Below are 20,686 nucleotides of genomic sequence, written 5' to 3' on the forward strand. Positions count from 1 at the left end.
AGAGGGAGGGAGGGAGAAAGGGGGAGAGGCTACAGCGGACGCAAAAGAGGAGACAAGGAAAATATTTATTAAACCGATAGAAATTTTACCTGAGACGATGAATTTTAATAATAAACCATTCTAAATAAAGGTTGAAGATTAAGGTGAATTATAAAATGTTAACGAAACCGAAAACAGTTTATATCTACAAAAGGATAATAAAATTCATTTGAATGTAAAATCAAAAAGAAAAATATTGTCCATAAAGTGACATTAAGAAAAACAACTGACTCAATACTGGCAAAATAATACACATCGGACTACTTCAGGTGATGTAGATGATCCACTGAAGACAGATGACAAAAAAAAATCACAGTGCGACACAATGAGCGTGTTTCGGAAAAAGATCAACAAACACTACAAGGCCCTCGGGTATTATTTAACTAATATTCTGTTGGGCGTTTGTCAATAGAAATTGAGAGTTAAACGTTAGATGCAGTCTTCGAGCGTAATTTTATGAAATCCTAATATTTCCTTGAATGATTCATCCACGTTAGAAAACTTATTGCCTTTTATTTAAAGTATTTGGCTTAGAAGAAGCCTGAGGGCGTCTTACAAAGAGGCTTTGCAATGAATACGTTAAAGATGAAACCATGTAAAATACCTATTGTGAAATGAGACGATAGTTTGTGGACTGCAGCTGTTCCTGGAGATTTGGATGTTTCTTGGTGGTAAGGCTAAGTCATATGTTTTGGAAAACAAAAAATATATATGTGTGTATTTAAGTCAAATTGACGTGTCCATTCCTCATCACAGAAGATCTTTGGTTTTTCTGCTCAGGCCGTCCCATCCTCGCCACTCGTCTCTATTGTTATGATAATACTATTGTTAATTTCACGCTGGATGTGCAATCTGTCCATCGTCCATATATTAAAGGCTGAACGCTGCATTTATTTGTAAGATCAAATACTAGCTTTTTGCTTTATTGGGTTGTGACAGTAAAAGCTAACCTCGTCCTAATTTAACTGATATGTAAATACATGTAAAGAAAGGTATGCGAGGCACCAATATTACAGTAAAAGTCCCAGGGAAAAGATATGATAGGAATATAATGGCATTACCGCAGGAGTTCAAAATGATATAGCATTAACAGCAGTAAGGTTACTGTTGCGTGAAACAACCGCACTATAAGGCCTTATCGCAATAGTACATGAATATTAATGCTATTTCGTAATGTTGGTTTACAGTGCACAGACGTTTTGCATTTGGTGCCTCAGTTTGGTCTGATTATTTCCTTCTTTTTATGCAACAACAAATGTAAAATCACATAAATGCCCAAATAAATGTATGCTATGATATCTCCTACATTTGAAGCACATGCAATAATTATTTTATCATGTGAAAATGCTTAAAGAGATTGTCTAATTGGCACATAACACCAAGCAAAGACTGTGTTATCTCAAACATAAATCAGAGACTGATCTCTTGTTTTTATGCCTGCGTGTGTGGCTCTGCAGTAGCTAAGGTTGGGGTTAGAATGGTGACAATTTAACGCTATTTTATGAGCAAAAGACAATGACTTTGAGTGGTGATAGAATTTTAATACAACTGTGTGTGTGTGTGTGTGTGTGTGTGTGTGTGTGTGTGTGTGTGTGTGTGTGTGTGTGTGTGTGTGTGTGTGTGTGTGTGTGTGTGCAGTCAATGCCTTATTGGGTAAGATAAAGAAAAGCTGGAACAATGCTAAAGAAATATAAAGATTCACGTAAAAGAAAAGAAGCCTGTTAACATACACACGGATGAAAAAAGAACATAGGATTAAATAGGACTATGATATGAATGATTAATGTTAACCTAGCTTTGATTTCAAGTGGTATGCAACCTGCTTAAATTTTATTACAAATACGTTTACACTGAGGTTCTCTGGTGTATTATTGAAATACCCATAAATGAGCCTTTATATTATTTGCATTTCTTTTCGGTTGATGTAAATTTCCATTTGTATAAATTTGCACTTGCATTTAATAGCAGCCTATGATTGAAGGTAGGTGAGCACAACCGCTTACAGATTTCATATCAATGTATGTGTGGGAGGAAGCGCGTATACACACATTTAAAACCATATGCACGTAAAGTCACATAGAATAAAACAGATATGGAAATAAAACAAGATAGAGAGGATAAACGAACCTGCTTTGACTGAATTTAACAAAGGTATAACATATCATAATATACAATATAACAGTAGTAGCTCCTGCTCACAGTCAGTTTTTTTCTCCTTTCTAGCAATAAATGTAGGACTCTAATGTTCTTCAAATGTTGACACTCTCATGCATGTATGCATTTACACTCAAACAAATACACTCAAACATGCATGAGTCACACTGTAAAACACACAATCCTTCCATGCCCTCAGGTGTATGCCAGGGGTTGTTGTTTCCACTGTAATATATAGTTAGCCCTTCCACCAATTTACCCTGTCAGTGTTAATGGGGCAATTAACCACTGTGATACCCCCCAGGCAGCAGGAGAGCCAAAAGCTCCCCAACTCCAAACTTGTCTTTATGACATTTATATGACAAAATGTGGGGGAAGCTTGGGACCCATCTGACACCTCGGAGGGTCCTTAATGTCACTCCCACCCCTGCCCCCGCCCCTCTCTGCCCCAGGGTATGGCATGGAGCAAGAAGTATAATATATCATGTACAGGAGAGGCCCAGGCCCTGTCCTGGAGAGTAAACTTTACCCCTGCATCCAAAGAGTCAATGAGGCAACTCTGATTTACACACTTTTGCATTGTAAATGTAAACTGGCCCTTACACACACTCACAAACACACTTTCAACCAACACACTCAAACTTGACCTCCGCTTCTATTGAAGGCTTTTTGCTTGTGTCTATAAGTCCCTGTACCTTTGTGTCTGTGCTCATTCCCCCCGTCCTCCTTACATCCCCAAGGAGGCAATAACCTCCCCACCAAGTGCTTCCCCTTGAGCCGTTGTCATAGAAACCTGTGGGCTGGTCGACATGACAACCCCACCATGGTCCAAAGATAGATGATGGGTCAGAAATGGGGAGGGAGACAGCGCAGAGGGGATTTGCACCCTGTTTAATTTGGTTCACCTATCTGGTTAAAAATACTTCTTTTTACTGAGGCAAAGTCAGAGCTGCTTTATATTTATATAATATTATATTCCACCTTATATTTATATCCATAAATGCTGCAGGGCCTCCAAGCAGCTCATATTAGGTGATGGTGCCTTGCTCCACGGCACTTGGATATGCATTGGAAAGGCTAGAAAAAATATTTCAAGATATTCTTCCACTTTGCCATTAAAGCCAGAAAAGTGAAATGTCAAATGATAAAGGTTAATATCTTATGCCTTGTTTTAAAAATCTTAACAAAGGATTTTTTTCCTCCCAAAAGAAAAAAGATATATAACTTATCTGCAGGAAACAAGAGGAAAACTTGTTGAATTTATGATAAGATATTCAAAACAAACGTCCATAAAAAAAAGGCTCAAAGATGCTGTTGACCAGTTTTGAGCACTTTTCTGTAGCGGTAGCAGCAAAACTGGGCATTTTACAATTGTGTTCATCACTGCATTATTTTTGTATTTTAGTTTCACTTGATGTGTATAGAAAAAAGATATATTTCTCAGTGATGCAGACATCATTATAATTAACAGAAAAGGATAGCCCCATCACTTGTTGTATTACGTATCCCTTATTGACTTTCTTTTACCCAGTTTTAATTTGATAACATCTAGTTTTCATATACAGCCAGTAGACTGTGGAGGAAACAGTGAAAAGTGCTTAGTGAGGTGAGGAATCTCAACCAGATCTAGGGGCCTGCCCTGCTGCTCACCCTGATCTCAAACTCCTCCGTACAGCAAAAAATAAGGGAAACCGGCTGCATGGGTCAATGAGTAATGTGGTTTCGTGAGTTCATCCGCTGCCTCATTCATGTGTACAACATGCATGTGAACGCTTAACAGGGTAATATGCATTACAAACCATTCAATAAAAGCTACAAAAAATACATGTATTTAAATTTTTTTGTAAAAATGTACCTCTTATCCGAAAGGCTTAAGTCGGTCACTGAAAGAATGAAACATCTGATCTGTAAACCAAGCACAATTTGTTTGTCTGAGAAAAAAAAATTAATCACCATTTCATAATGCTAAAAAAAGTAATGCCAGGTAATTTATGAAACCTCTTCTATGAATTAGAAAATCTTTGAGTCACAATTTCCTGCCCATAAACATGATGGTTGCTTCTTAAAAGATAGAAAAAAAATCAGTAGCCAAGTGTTTGAAGTGTTTTGGGGTTTTTTTTTTAATATTTTTTCTTTTAAAGTCTATGTCAGAGCTAGCTTCATAGGATGACCTACATTTGAAAGAGACCTACAAATTCACTTTAATACAAAAACTGTCAAAACTGCATCGATTAACAATTTTGTTAATGATGCAATGTTTATTTTTCTCCGTGTTCACTCTGATTTTCTGCTCTACTCCTCTTCTGGCCTTCTTTAGTGTAACTGCATCCCTTTGTTTTTGATATGTTTTCTGTGTGTACTTTTTTTTTGTTTGGTTGTTTTTTATTATTATTATTATTTATCTGTTGTTGACAGAAAAATTTCCCCATGGGGATCAATAAAAGTGTATCAGCTCATTTAATCTCTTCTGATATTGTCACCTTAGCTATGGTCTGCTGCAGGACAACATTAAAACCATTAGTGTTAGATGTAGATGAGTGTGTCTACAGGTAGCCAATATTAAGATCTAATCATCATCGACCTTAAATAGAGTGAGCAGAGATACAGTCAGATAGTTGAAGGGGGGTGTATTCATTTTACTTCCATTTCACATTAAATGGTTTGAGTACAATACATGCCTGTAAGACTGTGCAACAGCGCCTCTGAACGGTCGCCGCGCGTAACTGAAAACATCCAAAGCAGGGGAAACCGAAAGCTTCACGGGCACCGTACATTCGCGGAAGTTATCATAGCATCGTAGTGTTAAAATGGTATCAGATGCGAAAAGTGAAAATAACAAGAATGTTTCATAAGCTCTAAAGTCAAGGATATTTTTTCAGGGTTCTCAGTATGGATGATGAATGGGAAGAAGAGGTAGGAAGTCAAACCATCGTGACGTTACAAGCGTCAACATTGCGATGCTAGCGTTAGCCTCGTGTGACTAGCACCTTAATCTGTGTCCATTGAAATATTGATTTTTCATCTTTGTCTATCAGTTTGTGTTAATTTAAGCAACCTAAATGGGAGGGCAATGATTCTCCCTCGTTATTTTTGCAAAGGATAGACGTCTGTATGTGTACTGTACATTTCAGGCTCTGGAAAAAAATCCTTCTATATTATTGTGTTATTGTAGGAGCAGCTGGTTCTGGTGGAGCTCTCTGGTATCATCAACAATGACTTTCTGACCAAGTGTCGTGGCACATGCAAGATACTGGTAAGACCAATGAGGATATGTAGCTTGGCTCACTCTAACATTTACTTTTTGCATATTTTCTCTCACTTCTTTTCATCATTATGTGTTTCAGGATATTGACAGCGAGATGCCCATGATGCAGGTTGGACAGTATGTGTTTGCGGGGGAATATCAGGGTAAGACTTACAGTTAAAAAAAAAAAGTATAATATTAACATGTCTAGTCTAGGTGAGAGCTTTCTCCCCCTTTATCCATCTTATCAGCAAGCTGTTATGTTGTCACACCATAAAAAACTGTTTTAAATTCCAAATACTGGCCTAATCCCATTTTCCTCCCCAAGGTCTAATCACTGAATCCTTGAAGACCTTTATTTTAATTTTAGTACAACATCTTATTCTCCTCAACAGCTTTAATCTTAAGGTATTTTATTATCATATTTATTTATTTTGGTTGTTCTAGTATCTTGTCTTTAGTTTCTTCATCGTAACCTTCAGTGTTTCTTCATTAAGATCTAATAGTGCTTCCTCAGTACTGTTTTTATTTAGGTGTGTGTGGGCAGGGGTATTGTCTGGTTACTTCATTCTATTATTTTGTTTCTGTGTGTGCAGCACTTAGTGTAACTCTTGTATTGTGTATACAGCTTATTGATGAGTCTTATTGATTAATAATGGGAGCAGATATACAGTGCTTAAACTGATGGAAGGATGGAACAAAATACGAGGAATGGAACAAATCTTCATCATATAGCCCAGTGGTTCTTCCAACATTGTCTTAAAAGTTCACAAAGTGAATTGCTTGGAAAGTATAAATGGGGACTAGGTCTGTCATTGCGGAGCACTACATAGTACCTCATTACATAGTATGGGACAAAAATGTGAAGGTCCTTGGAAAAATATCTCACCTGAAAGAGGTCCTTGGTCGAGAAAAGTCTGAGAACCTGTGATATGGCCCATGTTAGAGGCTTTAAGGAATCCATTGTTTCACCATATGTCTGCACACTTGCCAAGAACACAGTTTATAGCGTGGAGATTGGGATAGGGCAACTGGCAAGTGAGTTCCTTTCACAAATTCAGTTATGTATATTTGTGAAAACTTCACCTTCAATAGACGATTAATTAAAGTTGCTTATGAGAAATAGTATCATTAATTTAACTTAAAAAGAAGGCAGGGAAATGGATTCATAAATGGGATGATATTTATTTTAACAAGAAGAAAACTGACTTATTCAACTTGTCTAGATTAAATTATATCTCATTTTTATTTAATTTTACTTTATTTTAGTTTCATTATTATTTTTATTTAAAAAATTGTAATTTAAAACTCTGTTTACTCTTCATAGACGCTTTGGGAACTTGTGTTCTGTTTGAAGAGGGACAGCCAAAAAGTAGGTCTTGTCAAATCCTTTGAGCTTCAGTCATACTTGAAGGTTCTTCCATTTTTATTTATTATTGTTTACTTTGTCATGTTATTACTCTCGATGAATCACCAGGAAAAGAAAATGGTGATCCAGAGCTCAAGTACATGTGCCACACTGTGAAGAAATTGATGATGCAACGAGTCTTCCTCACAGAAAAGAAAGAGGGTGAACCAAGCACAGGTTAGTCTAAAAAGCTACAAGCACCATGTAAAGTTTTTTATTATTATTTAAGTTTTTTTGATAGTTGTGTAGCTATTGTTTTGCTAGCTCTTTCATATCACTTGAAATTACTTGAGTTTGCAAAATAGATTTAGAATTAAAAATGCCTTCTTTTCTGTATCCCATAAGGAAATGATGGCAGTGGGGACAGGGAGGACGCCACACTAAAAGGGACAGATGAGCACATGGAAGACAATGATTTGGTAGAGAAGGCTGCTGACGTGGAGCCTAGCATTATAACCCCTTATTCAGGTGAATAGATTACAGCTTTGGTAAGGCTGTTAAAGACTCTGTGTCTGAAACAGACAATCCAATGACCATTGGATTTGTATACATCAGCAATAATGAGATTTGTCTGTATTACTATCAGGCTTGCCCAAATGTTACAGTATTTTTTTCCTAAGCCATGTACTGCCTTTTCTTTGTCAAAACATGGAAATCACTGAATTGGATAGCATAATCAAAATCAATAGCAAAAACAATCTTTAAAATCATGATCTTGATCCCTTTCCTGGTAAGATCCAAATAAGGAGTTTCTAATATTTCTCCATCATTTCTACCTCTGGTATTGATGTATGTTTGGGAAGCTACATTTTGTAATAAAAATTTGAGTGAGAGTTGCATCAGGAGTGTGCTGCATAAAAGTGGACTCTTGTATTTATTACAGAAAATGAATGTATAATTTGATATGAAGTCACTCTTGTGATTAGCTGTTTCCTCAGCTATACTTAGATTTTATTTTGGTTTTGGCCACTTAAACATTTTTGCATTTTGCTGTTTCTTTTGTGACAAAATTCACAAAGAATGATAACAATACAATAATATCTAATAAATTAAAAAAGGAAGAAGGCGTGTATTAAATTATGTTAATTGTAAAGTGAATGAACAGAGGAGAGGGTATTTTAGAGACCTCTGACCAGTGGCTGTGATGGTGGTTCATGTTTTGGCTACATAGTAATGATCTATATTACCACTGATGCCAGAATTATTAATGAAAGGTGCTGGTGGTTTATCCAACAATGCCACCTCACATCCTTCAGGAAGTCTTGGTTGAACACTTCTGTGAGAGTCTTAAGAACACCATACCAGATGTCCTTATTATGGGGCATGTCGTGAAAAAAAGTATTTTTTAAATGTTTTTCTTCTATGTTAATAAATTTCAGCATCTCAAGTGAGTGTTTTATTTGCGTCTGCAATGAAACGTAAATGTAAAAATTCTTTATCCGTTGTAGGATTTCAGAGACCATGAATGAATTCAACCAATAAAAACTTTGTTTTACTGCAGTATCTGTTTGAATTTGTTTACTTCTATAATCGAAAAGTACTTGTTCTGAAGGATTACTGTGAGGCTTACCTGTCGCAATCGGTCGCAATCACTTGGTTGATAAATTTTGTGAATGAAGGGGTTTTGTTGACTTTGAGGACGTGGCGGTTCTCGGCCAATCCAATCATCGGTGGTCTCTTGAAGTGGACCAATGAGCGCGCGACATCGCACTCGGTTTCTCAGCGCCTGACTGGTCAGTTGGCGTTCTGGCACAGGAAGTGCATGGGTGTGTTTCCGAGGGGAGGGTCTTGGACTCCATCAAATAACTTCCCTGAAGACACCGGTGAGTTCTCTTTATCATTTTTGATTTGAAATTCAAATTATAACGTAAATGATTGTACCATTTTTATTGCGATTAAAGAAACGCAGTATAAGTAAACACGAAGTGGATATTCTTGCAATAATGAGAGTTTCGCTACAGGTCAGTCGCAGAGAAACTAACGGTATTCTGTCTTAGCCAGACCAATGTTGGACCCCAACCTTAGACTTGGATGGTTACGTAAATAAAATCGTACACTAGAGCTTTTCTCATAACATGCAGTCAATGAACAGATTCAGGGGGTCTAAGATAGCAGCGAGACTTTAATACCTCTCAGAGCTACCTCACCAGTGAAGTTGTTGGCTTGGGATTTCTTAACACTTTCTGTAGTGCCAAGAATATTTGTCTCAGCAAGTTATTTTTCTGAAAGTTAAAGGGAATACAATTCAGAAGTCTAGATGGCTAGCATGTATCCACAACGCTTCAAGCATAACTGATACATGTTAGCTGGGGAAACCTGATGCAATTGGCGACGTTATGGTTTATCATACAGCAACAACAACACATTTTGCTTTCTTTTCTGAAGAATGTACGAACTGAGATTGCGTCAGCTGTTATGGCATTAGCTTTGTGATACTTCTCACAGTCCAAGTATGTGTTTGCTCCATGAGTCACACTCTGGTATATGCAACATTTTGTAACCCATGATGAAAGTGTTACGTGTTATCAAATATCAGGATAGGTTTTGTAGACATGTAGTTATCATACCCTTTTCATATACTTTTGTATCTTTCCTCCAGAAAGCTTCCCTTTAAACGCAGGATGGAACTGCGTCCGCTTGTCATGTGTTTTGCCCTCTGTGTGGTTTATGCCACCAGCAAGCCCACAGAGAAGAAGGACAGAGTTCACCACGATGATCCCCTCAGTAACAGAGAGCATGATGATGCAGAGAGTTTTGACTATGACCATGAAGCCTTTCTGGGACAAGAAGAGGCAAAGACCTTCGACCAGCTCACACCAGAAGAGAGCAAGGAGAGGCTCGGGTAAGCTGCATGCCAAATAATGTGAGAGCCCTGATTTCAGTGAAGTCAACAGGAGGAGGATTTTCTATTCAATATTTGTGTTGCAGTTTGACAACCTAGTTTCACCTTGGGGTAACATGATGAATGTTTGCCAAACTGGTGTCCTTTTTTTAACAGTATGCTGGTTGAACGTATAGACGACGATAAGGACGGCTATGTGACAGTTGAGGAGATGAAGAAGTGGATCAAGCACGCTCAGAAACGGTGGATTTATGATGATGTGGATCGACAGTGGAAGAGTCATGACCTCAACGGGGATAACTTGGTGTCCTGGGAGGAGTACAAAAACGCCACATATGGATACATCCTTGGTACAACTGCCCATCTGCCCATGAAATGTTATCTTAACCCTCTTGTGAAACAAACACATTCACTTTGCTCTAAATGCCTGTACTACATGAGGCTGTGTTCTTTGAACTTGCAGATGACCCAGACCCCGATGATGGCTACAGCTACAGGCAGATGATGGCTCGGGATGAGAGGAGATTCAAAATGGCTGATGAGGACAATGACCTGAAAGCCAACAAGGAGGAGTTCACAGCCTTCCTTCATCCAGAGGAGTACGATCACATGAAAGACATTGTAGTGCTGGTGAGTCAAAAACACACACACACTCATACAGATGTCAAGCTAATTTACTAAACTTTACTGTTTCCTCATTTTCTTTTTCTTTTTTTAATTCTCTTCATAGGAAACTATGGAAGATATTGACAAGAACGGAGATGGTTTGATAGACTTAGATGAATACATAGGTGAGTTCTTAAACCATTGTTGTGCAAACTTTATAATTTTGGGTTAATGTTAGTAAATCAAGAAAGAGAGCAAAATAGATTTTTTAAATGTGAGAAACAGTGATATTATTATCAGTCTAAAGACTCCTTCTAAAAAAAGTTTTTTCGATAATGTGTTTCTCTGTCTTTAAGGTGACATGTACAATCAGGAAGGAGACGCCTCAGAACCCGAGTGGGTAAAGACAGAGAGGGAACAGTTCACTGAATTCAGAGACAAAAACAAAGATGGGAAGATGGACAAGGAAGAAACGAGGGACTGGATCCTGCCTACTGACTATGATCATGCTGAGGCTGAGGCCAAACATCTGGTCTATGAGTCAGATGCAGACAAGGTAAGTGTTATAATACTCCACATTGTTTTTATGAAGTTTGCTGTCATATTTCATGAATACTGTGGGGGCAGCACTGCTTGAAATAATTCATGTTTGACAGTGTTTTTACAATAACATCTGTTTGATTTTTTGCACAACCTGCATTCAGCTTAAACACAAATATTTATGAGTTCATGAGTTTGTTCTTTGCAGTTCCTTCTCACTCATGTCTTGCACACGTAAACAAAGTCCTCTTTGCTAACAGGGACTTTCCCTCACTTTAACACTTTGCATATTTTGGTTATCACCAGCCTGTTTCAGATGTTGCAAAGATGACCTGACTTATTTGATCTACAACAGAGCTGCAGCATATTTCTTGCATAATTTGTGATGGAAAATTCTGTCTTATTGTCTGCAATGAGTAACATATGCAAATCACTGATGTGTTGTCAACAAACACAAGTACATTAACCTACCTCCTTCTTTCCATCAGGATGGCCGTCTAACCAAAGCAGAAATAGTGGAGAAGTACGATTTGTTTGTGGGCAGCCAGGCAACCGATTTTGGAGAGGCTCTGACTCGACACGATGAGTTCTAACGCCTGCTTGTCTCCAAAGACTTTGTGCTCGTCTTGTGTACCACCTTCCTGCTTTGACAGTGGATGGAGTGCTTCAGACAAGATGAGCTCCCCTGATCCAATGCCACGGACAATAATTTATTTGATTTCTCGAACATGTCCCACTGTACACACAATAACATTCTCCTTGATGTGTACATGCCCGACCAGTGTGCTCTCATGTGCTCACGATTGGGACATGTCACCAGTGTGTTTTTTTTCTGCTCCCACACACTACACCAGCCTTTTCAGGACAGGTGAAGGATAAACAGTGTTAGTAATTTTGTCTTTAAAGAGAGGGTTTTATGAAATAGCCACGCTTTGTTTGAAAAACAAGATGGAGAATGTTAAGGCCGCCAATCCTCAGAATAATTTATCATACCATTGCTTTTTTTTTTTTTTTTTGGATGCACTTGGACTGCAATGAGAAACAAATTTCTTAACATAAGAATTTGTCCTTCTGTCTTTTCATGTAACCAGCCCCAAACTAAAACCCATATTTCTGATTTATTTGTACTTGTTCATGTCTTTCTTAAAACTTATTTGGGTTTCAGGTTGCAGGAAGTTTTAATCAATGGGTATTTCCAATTTAGATTAGTGCAATACCATGCCATCAGTGGGACCACACTGTTAACCCCCTCGGTCCAAAAAGCATCCAAGTGAACTCTAAAAAGGCAGATTGTGCCATGTGTACGTTGAAGGATGAATCAGCAAAGTGATAAAAGCAACATCATTTAAGCTGCCTACTTTATTTTTCCCACTCACCTAATAGTGTGTGCGTGCGTGTGAATCTGTGTGTGTATCTATATCAATGAGTGCTTTCCCTTTTGGAGTGTTACATTTTGTGTTTTGTTTGATTCAGCTGCACTAACTAAATCTTGTGCCAAGTAATTTTTTTGTCCTGTTTCGTCAGCAGTTTAAAAAAAAACAACTTTTTCCCTTCAAACACTTTTCCATTTTCAATTTGATATACCTGTAATATCACTCCTATCATTTATAACCACTGTTGAATTTTTTATAGTATACTATAATGTATATGATAATGTGTTTTTTACAGGCTCACTGCAGCAGCCACCCTTCATGAGTGACTTTGTTGTATATAAGGTGTTGGTCTGCAAATGGAGCACCCTAAAAATCAGGTCCAGTTTTTTGTGGTTGAGAGTGTCTCAATAAAAACAAATAAAATTGGAACTTTTAGTTCACTGTATTCTTTTGGTTTGAATAGTGTTGGCCAGGAATCATCACATGGGTTTCTCTGTGTCAAATTTTCCAGAAAACAGCTCCTTGTTTAACAGAACTATGTTCACAGATCAGTTTATTTCCCTTTCTGCTCAGATTTCTTCCACTAAAGGAAATGCCATTTCCTGCTCCTCTTCAGGCTGTTGACCCTTTCACCTCTGAACTGTTGTTTTAGTTTTTTTTTCCTTTTCACTATCTCTTTCAGTACAGTTCATTACCTCCTAGTCTTTCTGTATCAAAACTGGGGTAGGAGATTTAATTCAAAAGATCCTCAAGACCACACTGTTCGAACTGATGGTCTACTTTTAAAATATATGCCACAGTTATGATATCATACATTTGATTATCTGAATAGAAGAAATTAGATAGAAATTTGTCTCTTCTGCAGTAAAACAGGCATTTGATTTTGACACAGCTCCAAACATAAATATAAACACACTTAAAAACACAATAAATCTTGCTTTGAAAATTGGAAACGTATTGATTTTCATTTTATGTCATTTCATATATGTGTGAGAGGAAGTGTGTTTGTAAGACCACAGGTGTGATGAGGCTTTTTGTAGTACCATGGTGATTTTTTTGGCTCTTGGTCTCTGACTGGTTGGCCATCCCTGATGTAAATCTTGGGCATAGTCTCATGACATCACCAGTTGGTTTTTGAGATTAGCCTGAAGCCAAATGATGATGGTTTCCAAAATGGAAATGCTGACTTAACATAACATTTGGTCGGCAAAGAAACAACCAAAGAGGTGGGGCTGAGGAGGGCCACCAGGCAAACTTCTTCTTCACCTGCACGCAAGGTCTAGTGCCGTTTTGTTCAGAAACAGTTTCTACCAGACATCCTGGTAGTTGAAGTACTCCTTAAGACTATCCTTTACAAGTTGGGAACCATTCAACTGGCCACCATCTGTAGGCATATCACACTGGATGAATAAGGCCAAACAGGCAGCCAGTCACTGGGGAACCTCCTGACTTCTACAACTTCTGATGAAGAAGTTTAGAGACTAAAGGTAAAGCTTCCTGTTGATCTTTGATCTCTGCCTCCTCATGAGTTGTAATGTTCTCTTTCCAGCGGAAAAATATTCTTAAGCCTGGTCGGTTGCTCGTTACCAACAGAAGAGAGCTTATACCAAGCTATACTTATCTTGCTTGAATCAACTAAAAGCTTCCTTGAAACCAACTAAAAGTTCTCCCAAGCTTCTCTGTTTTTGCTTCTTTAAACCAAAAAAGCCTCAGCCCCCCCGAGTCACCCAGTAACAGTCTCCTGCCTTTTGAATCCCCCTGGGTTGACCAAGGCCAAACGGTTTTTCCTTCCAAAAGACCACCTTTGTCATTGGTGTTTACTAACAGGTTATTAGGTTGCAGAAATAGCAAGCACTGATGGCCCTCTGGTCACATCTCATAGCAACTGCTTCAACTTTAAACACAGCGTACTTACGTAGGTTTCTTGTCCTTAGCATGTGATCTTGCCTTCGATAAGCAGAGGAGAAAAGATTTGTGGAGTCATGTCATTTTGGAGCAGAGTTCCCAACCTTCACAACCCTTTCTTAACTATATCCCCATAAAAAACAGCACTTTGAACAGAACAATCAGTGTTATTGCATTCTTGCCTTTGCTTTTGCAGACATCAAACACTCATGTGTTTGATCCATTTTGCTTCAATAACTAGTCTCATTTCATTATTTGTTTTAGACAACTTTAATTTTCAAAGAAAAAAAACTGAGGCAGCTTCAAAAGTAGGCATCACAAAATAATCAGTGCTGCAGGACACTACGAGAGAGTGAACATCTGCTGCTGACAGATGATCTGTTCTATTCTGTCATTTGTTTTAGAAAAGAGTTTTCTACACTTTGTGATTTTCTGTGGATTTCACTTAAAAAAAACTCCCACATACCCTCTCAAGTTATACGTAAACATATGCATTTGTATCGGACTCATGATTAATTATCTCTGACTGCTAAACTTGTACTAGCCTTGTGATGGATTAGTGTGTAGTAACCTTGAATATATATATTCTCTTTTTTTCTTTACAATGGACTCAAGGCTACTCATCCCTGCGCTTTAGGTTAACTACAAGTTAAAAACCTGACATCATTACACTTTATAATTTGTGTTATATATTTTCATGTACATTACACACTGTGTAAATATACATAATGCACACCTTCTCCTCTGTGGTCCGTGTGCTTCATCTTGTGTACACATTTTGTCCTCTTACTTGTCTCAGAGGTACCTACAGTACAGAAGAACCTCTGGTGTTTCTTTCTTGTTGTGTCCGCTGTCCGTGTCCTCCGTCGTCACAATACTTCCTCCATTCTGTGCCACCCACTCCACCGCTTTCAGTGCCTGCGATATCATAGTGACATCACTTACTAAATGTGATAAAAACTGGATTACAACGAGCCATCACTCTCAGGAGCTCTTCTTCGTCAGGCTCTAACTCATCCTCACCATCGATGTTCTTGTCAGCATCCTCATCTCCCAGAAAACCATCCTCCTCCTCCCCGGCCCGATGGCTGTCCTGTGTGTTTTGTGAGTTAAGCGAGGGTCTTCTGTCCTCAGATGGACATCCGGTGTTTGTTACCCCAGCATGGTGCTCTGGTGTGTCCAGTGATGTGCAGGGTTCATTTGCTTCCATGCTTTGACTCAGGCTTGTTCGCTCTGGTGATTCTGGGGGTGTGTAGAGGGGAGAAGTATCTATATGTACCAGCTTCGCTTTTACAGGTGCAAGCTCTGGAGTGGGAGGCGGGGTGCTGGTCTGCTTAGGCAGCGGCGAGGACAGCAAAGGTGAGTATGGGGGTGTCTTCACACGAGGTTTTCGAATGGGTTTGTCTATTTCTGCAGAAGCAATCCGTGCATCACTGTAAGGGATGCTGGACTGAGAGGAGGGGCTGGTTACAGGGTCAGTGGGGTCATTGGGCGTTGTCAGTGTTGCTTGTGAATCAGGAAAGGGGAAAGTGGGAGTGCTACTGGTAACACGGGTTGTAGAGCTAGGCCTGGTGCTTGGCAGCTCCTCTGAAGGCTCAGGAGAAGTATCTATTCCTGACACAAGGTTTTCTTTGGATGGAGCCAATTCTCGAGTCAAGAGAATGGGACTCACATCCACAATTGCAAGATGAAAGCTGGGTGAACTGCAAGAGCTTTTGGTCGGTGAAGAAACAATATTATTGAAGATCACAGGGCTAAGCGAGGGTTCAAAAGGGATGTAGCTGGAGTCCGATAGAGCAGTTATTTCACTTGGAGCAGCTCCTTGGCAGGAGGGAGGGTCTGGTTGGGTGTAGATGCTGGAGTTATCTGGGAGGCTGAAGGAAGGATTGCAGGTCCCTAAGTCTTCACTGGAGAAAGGATCTTCCTCCATCTGCTGCATGGAGCTGCGGTGACTCAACTGTAAGCAACCACAGTCAAGGATTCAGGATTTAGAAACAACAACCAGTACTCAAATATCAAGAGGAAGCTACAGGTGACATGGTTCAAGATTACTACAAAGTTTTAATTTGGAAATGTAAAGGACCAGCACGAAAATTTGCCATGGTAATGAAAAGACAACTCACCAACTGGAACCAGCGTAAACTCTGTAGGATTACATGAAGTACAGACAATTCAGAAACTCACCAATGAACCTTTCTGTAAACACTTGCCTGTTTAGTAATAACAAGCATCCTACCACATTGGGGTGTTTCCCCTGAGCCACACAGCCTCTCTCCAGTGGATCCATCTGTCCCTTATGTCTCCTCCTCAGCCATATCACCAAATACAGGAAACCTCCAAACACAGTTATGAACACCATGCTCAGGAACAACGCTTTGCCCACGGTGCAGCCAGTCAAACGCTCCTCAACAAGTGCACCATACGGGACTGCAGAGTAAAAACAAACAGGATGTTTATTCAATAAACCTGCTCATAATTTATACGTGATTTATGTGAGTTTGTGAGAGATTGTCTTACTTGGTTGACCATCAGATAAGACTTTCACCAGTACAGTGGCAACAGTGGCATCGCCAGACTCCTGGTCAATGGCCATGACCTGAAACATAGTTTGGTTTTCCATAATGTTTTTATTGTTTAGAAACAAGCTGATATATTCCAACATTTCAGCCATTTATTTTATTTCATACTTTACTTTAAGTTTAATTAAGACAAATAAATTGAAAATACTCGGTAGATGATGTTTATTGATTTTCATTCTGCATAATTTTACATTGCAGCTCGCACACACTTAACATTCAGGTTTCCTCATTGTGTAATTCCTTTGCCTTCATCTTTTAAATAAGACATTATTCAATGGAAAAAACATCTAAACTAAATTTCTAAAGTGTTATGGTGGCCCTGAAGGTCAAATGACATTTCTCAGTCACAAAATACCAGACATTTCTTTTAATAATAATAATTAAAAAAAAAAAAACATAATTCACACAATTTTAAATAATTCCTTTAAAAAAAATAAAAATGAAAATAAAAAATAAAAAAAGGAGAAGAAGAGTGTTTAATGAAATGTTTCTTGAATCCTTTTTATGTTTTGCATTGAGTGAAATGTTTCTTCATAAATTATCAATATGTTTTATGAAATGTTTGTCTCCAGTGAAAAGATTTTTTTTGTTTTGTTTTGTTTGGTTTTCATTCATTTATTTATTTTTTTTGCTTCATAGAATGTTGATGCTTGATTAAATGGCTAATATGATGCTAATATGAATATTTAGCAGAAGGAGATATATCATTAGTGGAATATTACAAAGATATTTAAAAAAAAAAAAAAAGCTCAAAGGAGAAATGTTTTCAAAGAGGGGGGCAGTTGACTTTCAGGACTGGCTGTCACTGAAACTGTAGTTGTTTTTATTGAGACTCACCTGAAGAACATGTTTCTGTTGTGGTTGGAGATGATCGGTCCAGGCAATCAAAAGACCATCCTGAGTGATTCTGTAGATGTCTGTGTGGTTAGATGTAGGACTGAAGGTGTAGTAAATCATGGGATTGAAACCCTGTCAATTTGTAGAAAAGGTAAAGGAAAACTGTGTAAATCAAAATAAAAAGTATTCAGCATTTGAGCACGATTGAAGTACGTGTAAATGTGTTTATGAAGAGCGTACGTGGTTAAAGTCTTGATCTTCAACATGTAACATCAATGCTCTGTTTCCATAGGTGTTGACGAGAGAAACAGGGCTCTTTCCCCCTGTCACAAAGCCTTGATATTCATCCATTTCAAACTCTGGAAGATACTGGTTAACCGCCACAAACCGAACCAACACAGTAGCAACAGAATACTTCCTGGGGTCATCATCCTGATAAGCCTGGATGCAAAACAGCCAAAGAGGCCCAAAGATAAAAAAGGAGATTGATTTAAAATATACACAGAGGCTGTTTTTCAAGCCTGAAGCTAACACTGGGTCTTACCATGACCTGAAGGGGCACCAGTGGAGTTAAGAGTCTGTCCATCACCCCATGAACTAGCCTCACATCTCCAGTCTCTCTGTCAATCAGGAAACGCCCATCTTCATCTCCTAACATGAAAAAAAGTATCAGATGATTTAATGGAGACCCCCTTTTTTTTTCTTTTTTTTTTTTTCAAATTTCAACTTGCATCAGCGTGTGTGATACCTGAGACAATGGCATAGCTGACTGGAGAGTTAAGTCCTCTGTCTCCATCCACTGCTTGAATGGGACCAGGATTGAAGTCAAGCACAATGTCCTGCAACACAGTATTCATTAACACAAGTCAGATCCAGGTCGATTCACGGCAAATAAACCCTAAAGACCTGTATCAACTAGTGCGTAAGGATTTTGACAGGACAGCACTCTTCCTTCTTGGTGTGTGGATCAAAACACAAGCATGTTTCTTTAATTGCTAAGCACAATGGAAGTCAAATAACATAACACTGAATAGACATACATTGTGTGATTTCCTTTTTGACACTGGTCGTTTGTGTGTACTGTCTCTACTGACCTCTTCCCCCTCTGTGACATTAACTGTGTACACAGGGCTGGCACATATTCGACTGGTTTCATTCTGGAGGAGCAGCATGCACGGCAGGAACTGTGGGTACTGGTCATCTCCATCCAGGACAAAGATGGTAATGTTGGTGCTGGTGTTGAAGCGCTCAGCTGTGGTCATTTCCTGAGTCAAGGAATAAAACATACGGTAGGCCTAACGTGTTTGAGGTACAATACAGTTTTGAAAGTTAAGAATTGATAATGGGTACGATTCAGAAGAAATTGGTCGTACTTTGTCGCTTACCGAGGCGTGGATGGTAACACTGAGCGAGGTTTTGGTCTCATAGTCAAGAGGCTTGGACAGGATCACTTCTCCACTGTTGGGGAGAACAACCTTGAAGTACTCTGCATCAGGCTGTGAAAAACACAGACAAGTACATGAGGCATGGTTGTGTTTCTGAGTTTATTGAGCCACAGAATGAAGGAGTTAAACTCACTGATGTCTGGTCAATGGAGTAAATGATCTTGTCGTTATCTGCATCTGTAGCTAGAACAGTAAAGACCACAGTGTTCACCGAAGTCAGCTGGAGAACACAGACAGAGAAATGTTTCAGAAGTTAAACCTTTTTGGGTTTTGTGTGTATAAAAAGAGTGATATGCATGTATTTCTGACAGTTTCTTACCTCACTGATTGTGAGAGAGTGTACAGTGTTTGTTGCAAACACAGGGGAATTATCATTCTCATTGAGAATCTCCACCATGATTCTGTAAACACTCTAAAACAGCAACAATGACACAAAAAGACACTCATGCAAAGATATGAAATCAGGCTGACATAGGAAAGAGTTGAGAAGATGAGATGACGCGTACCTGGAATATGTCCTCCTCATAGCACGATAACTCAGCTGTTAAAAAAGGACCCTGGACCTGAGAGATGGGACAACAAAGACAAAGAAAACTGGTGTAAAAATAAAAATAAAAGCTCTTATCAGTAAAATAACTTCACAAGAATTGGAAAAGTGCACAGTTAAAAGTGCAGTAGAGTTTGTCGCACTACTTTTGTGCTAGTTGAGTGCTGCCCAACCCAGGAGTTTGGCAAGATGAAGTAATTTTTTGAGTCTGGGATGATCTATATTTTTTTAAGGATTGAACTACAAAGGTAGAGAGACATGGACAGACAGAGAGAATTTACTAATCCTGTTGACCCTGTAACAGCTGCCATGATGTCAGACAGCTGGGGGGGAGAGGATGAGGGTAAGAGAGATTGTGTTCAGTCCAAGAAAGAGGTTGCGGGGGTTCAATCTCTGATAGTTTGTTCTTAACTTAGACTACTTGTCTGTTACACCCCCACACAATTACACCCGTTTACCTCAACTCAACATAATGGGATTTCAATCCGTAATCCTTGCATTGTATTCAAGGCTCTGACAATAGGACAGCGCCAACATTCAGGTCAGTGTTTCAACTGTGTCTTTACCTCTCTGTCCAGGATCTTGTCGGCTGATGTGTTGAGTCGGATGTATCTCTCATCCAAGAAGAACCAATCGGCATCCTTTCCGTCCAGTCTCCAGTGAACCCCTTCCATCCTGGTGTCAGCCATGAGCTCAGTGACAACCTCCCCCCAGTGGCTGTTTTCTCTGACTGTTGCAAACACATCTTGACCATCCAAACATCCACCCCACCCTGACATGCCTGTCAGTGACACATAGGGAAGGAAGGAACTTTTAAGGAACATTTCATCATGGCCGTGACCTGCTCTCTAATGAAAACATCTATTAAAACTTGTACCTGTGGATGAGTGCAGACACAGGAGCAACAGTAGTGTGCTGACCAAAGCTTTGGCCTGAAACAAATCCCATTTCAGGTCGGTGACGGCCATTCCTGGGCTCAGTCAGGCCTCAGGAACCAGATCTTTCTAAGCGAGGAGAGAGAAAACAAACACAGGTAATTAAACTCAGTCATCCTCTTTCCTAGGATAGTATGAATGAGAGGACTGGGCTCAGCTTTACTCTGTGCCTTGATGCCAACACATCTTAAGAGTCAGCGAACGGTTAAGACCCTCTTCCAATGTGCAAAGA

At 39.1% G+C, this 20,686-nt stretch overlaps 3 protein-coding genes across 4 annotated transcripts; 2 read left to right on the forward strand and 1 right to left on the reverse strand.

The window, feature by feature from the left end:
- The first annotated feature begins 4,942 nt into the window (after nucleotides 1-4,942).
- gtf3c6 (general transcription factor IIIC, polypeptide 6, alpha) lies at nucleotides 4,943-8,306 on the forward strand. Its single transcript, XM_074678533.1, has 6 exons — nucleotides 4,943-5,106; nucleotides 5,366-5,446; nucleotides 5,538-5,601; nucleotides 6,765-6,809; nucleotides 6,915-7,022; nucleotides 7,191-8,306. Exons 1-6 carry the CDS (start codon nucleotides 5,083-5,085, stop codon nucleotides 7,319-7,321), a joined length of 453 nt encoding a protein of 150 aa, XP_074534634.1. The 5' UTR covers nucleotides 4,943-5,082; the 3' UTR covers nucleotides 7,322-8,306.
- Nucleotides 8,307-8,571: 265 nt separating this feature from the next.
- calub (calumenin b) lies at nucleotides 8,572-12,607 on the forward strand. Of its 2 annotated transcripts, none has more exons than XM_074678627.1 (7): nucleotides 8,572-8,668; nucleotides 9,445-9,687; nucleotides 9,844-10,037; nucleotides 10,151-10,317; nucleotides 10,418-10,478; nucleotides 10,650-10,849; nucleotides 11,322-12,607. In XM_074678627.1, the coding sequence occupies exons 2-7, from the start codon at nucleotides 9,467-9,469 to the stop codon at nucleotides 11,424-11,426; spliced, it is 948 nt and encodes a 315-aa protein (XP_074534728.1). In that variant the 5' UTR covers nucleotides 8,572-8,668; nucleotides 9,445-9,466; the 3' UTR covers nucleotides 11,427-12,607. The 2 variants fall into 2 exon arrangements, with proteins under 2 accessions (XP_074534728.1, XP_074534729.1); XM_074678628.1 differs by lacking the exon at nucleotides 8,572-8,668 and adding an exon at nucleotides 8,680-8,806.
- A 2,441-nt stretch (nucleotides 12,608-15,048) lies between these two features.
- Nucleotides 15,049-20,487, reverse strand: LOC141796027 (uncharacterized). Its single transcript, XM_074676888.1, has 15 exons — nucleotides 20,397-20,487; nucleotides 20,086-20,300; nucleotides 19,479-19,535; nucleotides 19,292-19,384; nucleotides 19,106-19,192; nucleotides 18,901-19,023; nucleotides 18,622-18,792; nucleotides 18,276-18,366; nucleotides 18,072-18,178; nucleotides 17,768-17,968; nucleotides 17,528-17,659; nucleotides 16,629-16,707; nucleotides 16,348-16,538; nucleotides 16,235-16,255; nucleotides 15,049-16,068 (listed from the first exon to the last, which is right to left on the reverse strand). Exons 1-15 carry the CDS (start codon nucleotides 20,485-20,487, stop codon nucleotides 15,049-15,051), a joined length of 2,679 nt encoding a protein of 892 aa, XP_074532989.1.
- Nucleotides 20,488-20,686: the final 199 nt, after the last annotated feature.

Source organism: Halichoeres trimaculatus, unplaced genomic scaffold, assembly GCF_033239565.1.
Source record: "Halichoeres trimaculatus isolate MK-OKI-2021-1 unplaced genomic scaffold, fHalTri1.1 fHalTri1_scaffold_10, whole genome shotgun sequence".
NCBI lineage: Eukaryota > Metazoa > Chordata > Actinopteri > Labriformes > Labridae > Halichoeres > Halichoeres trimaculatus.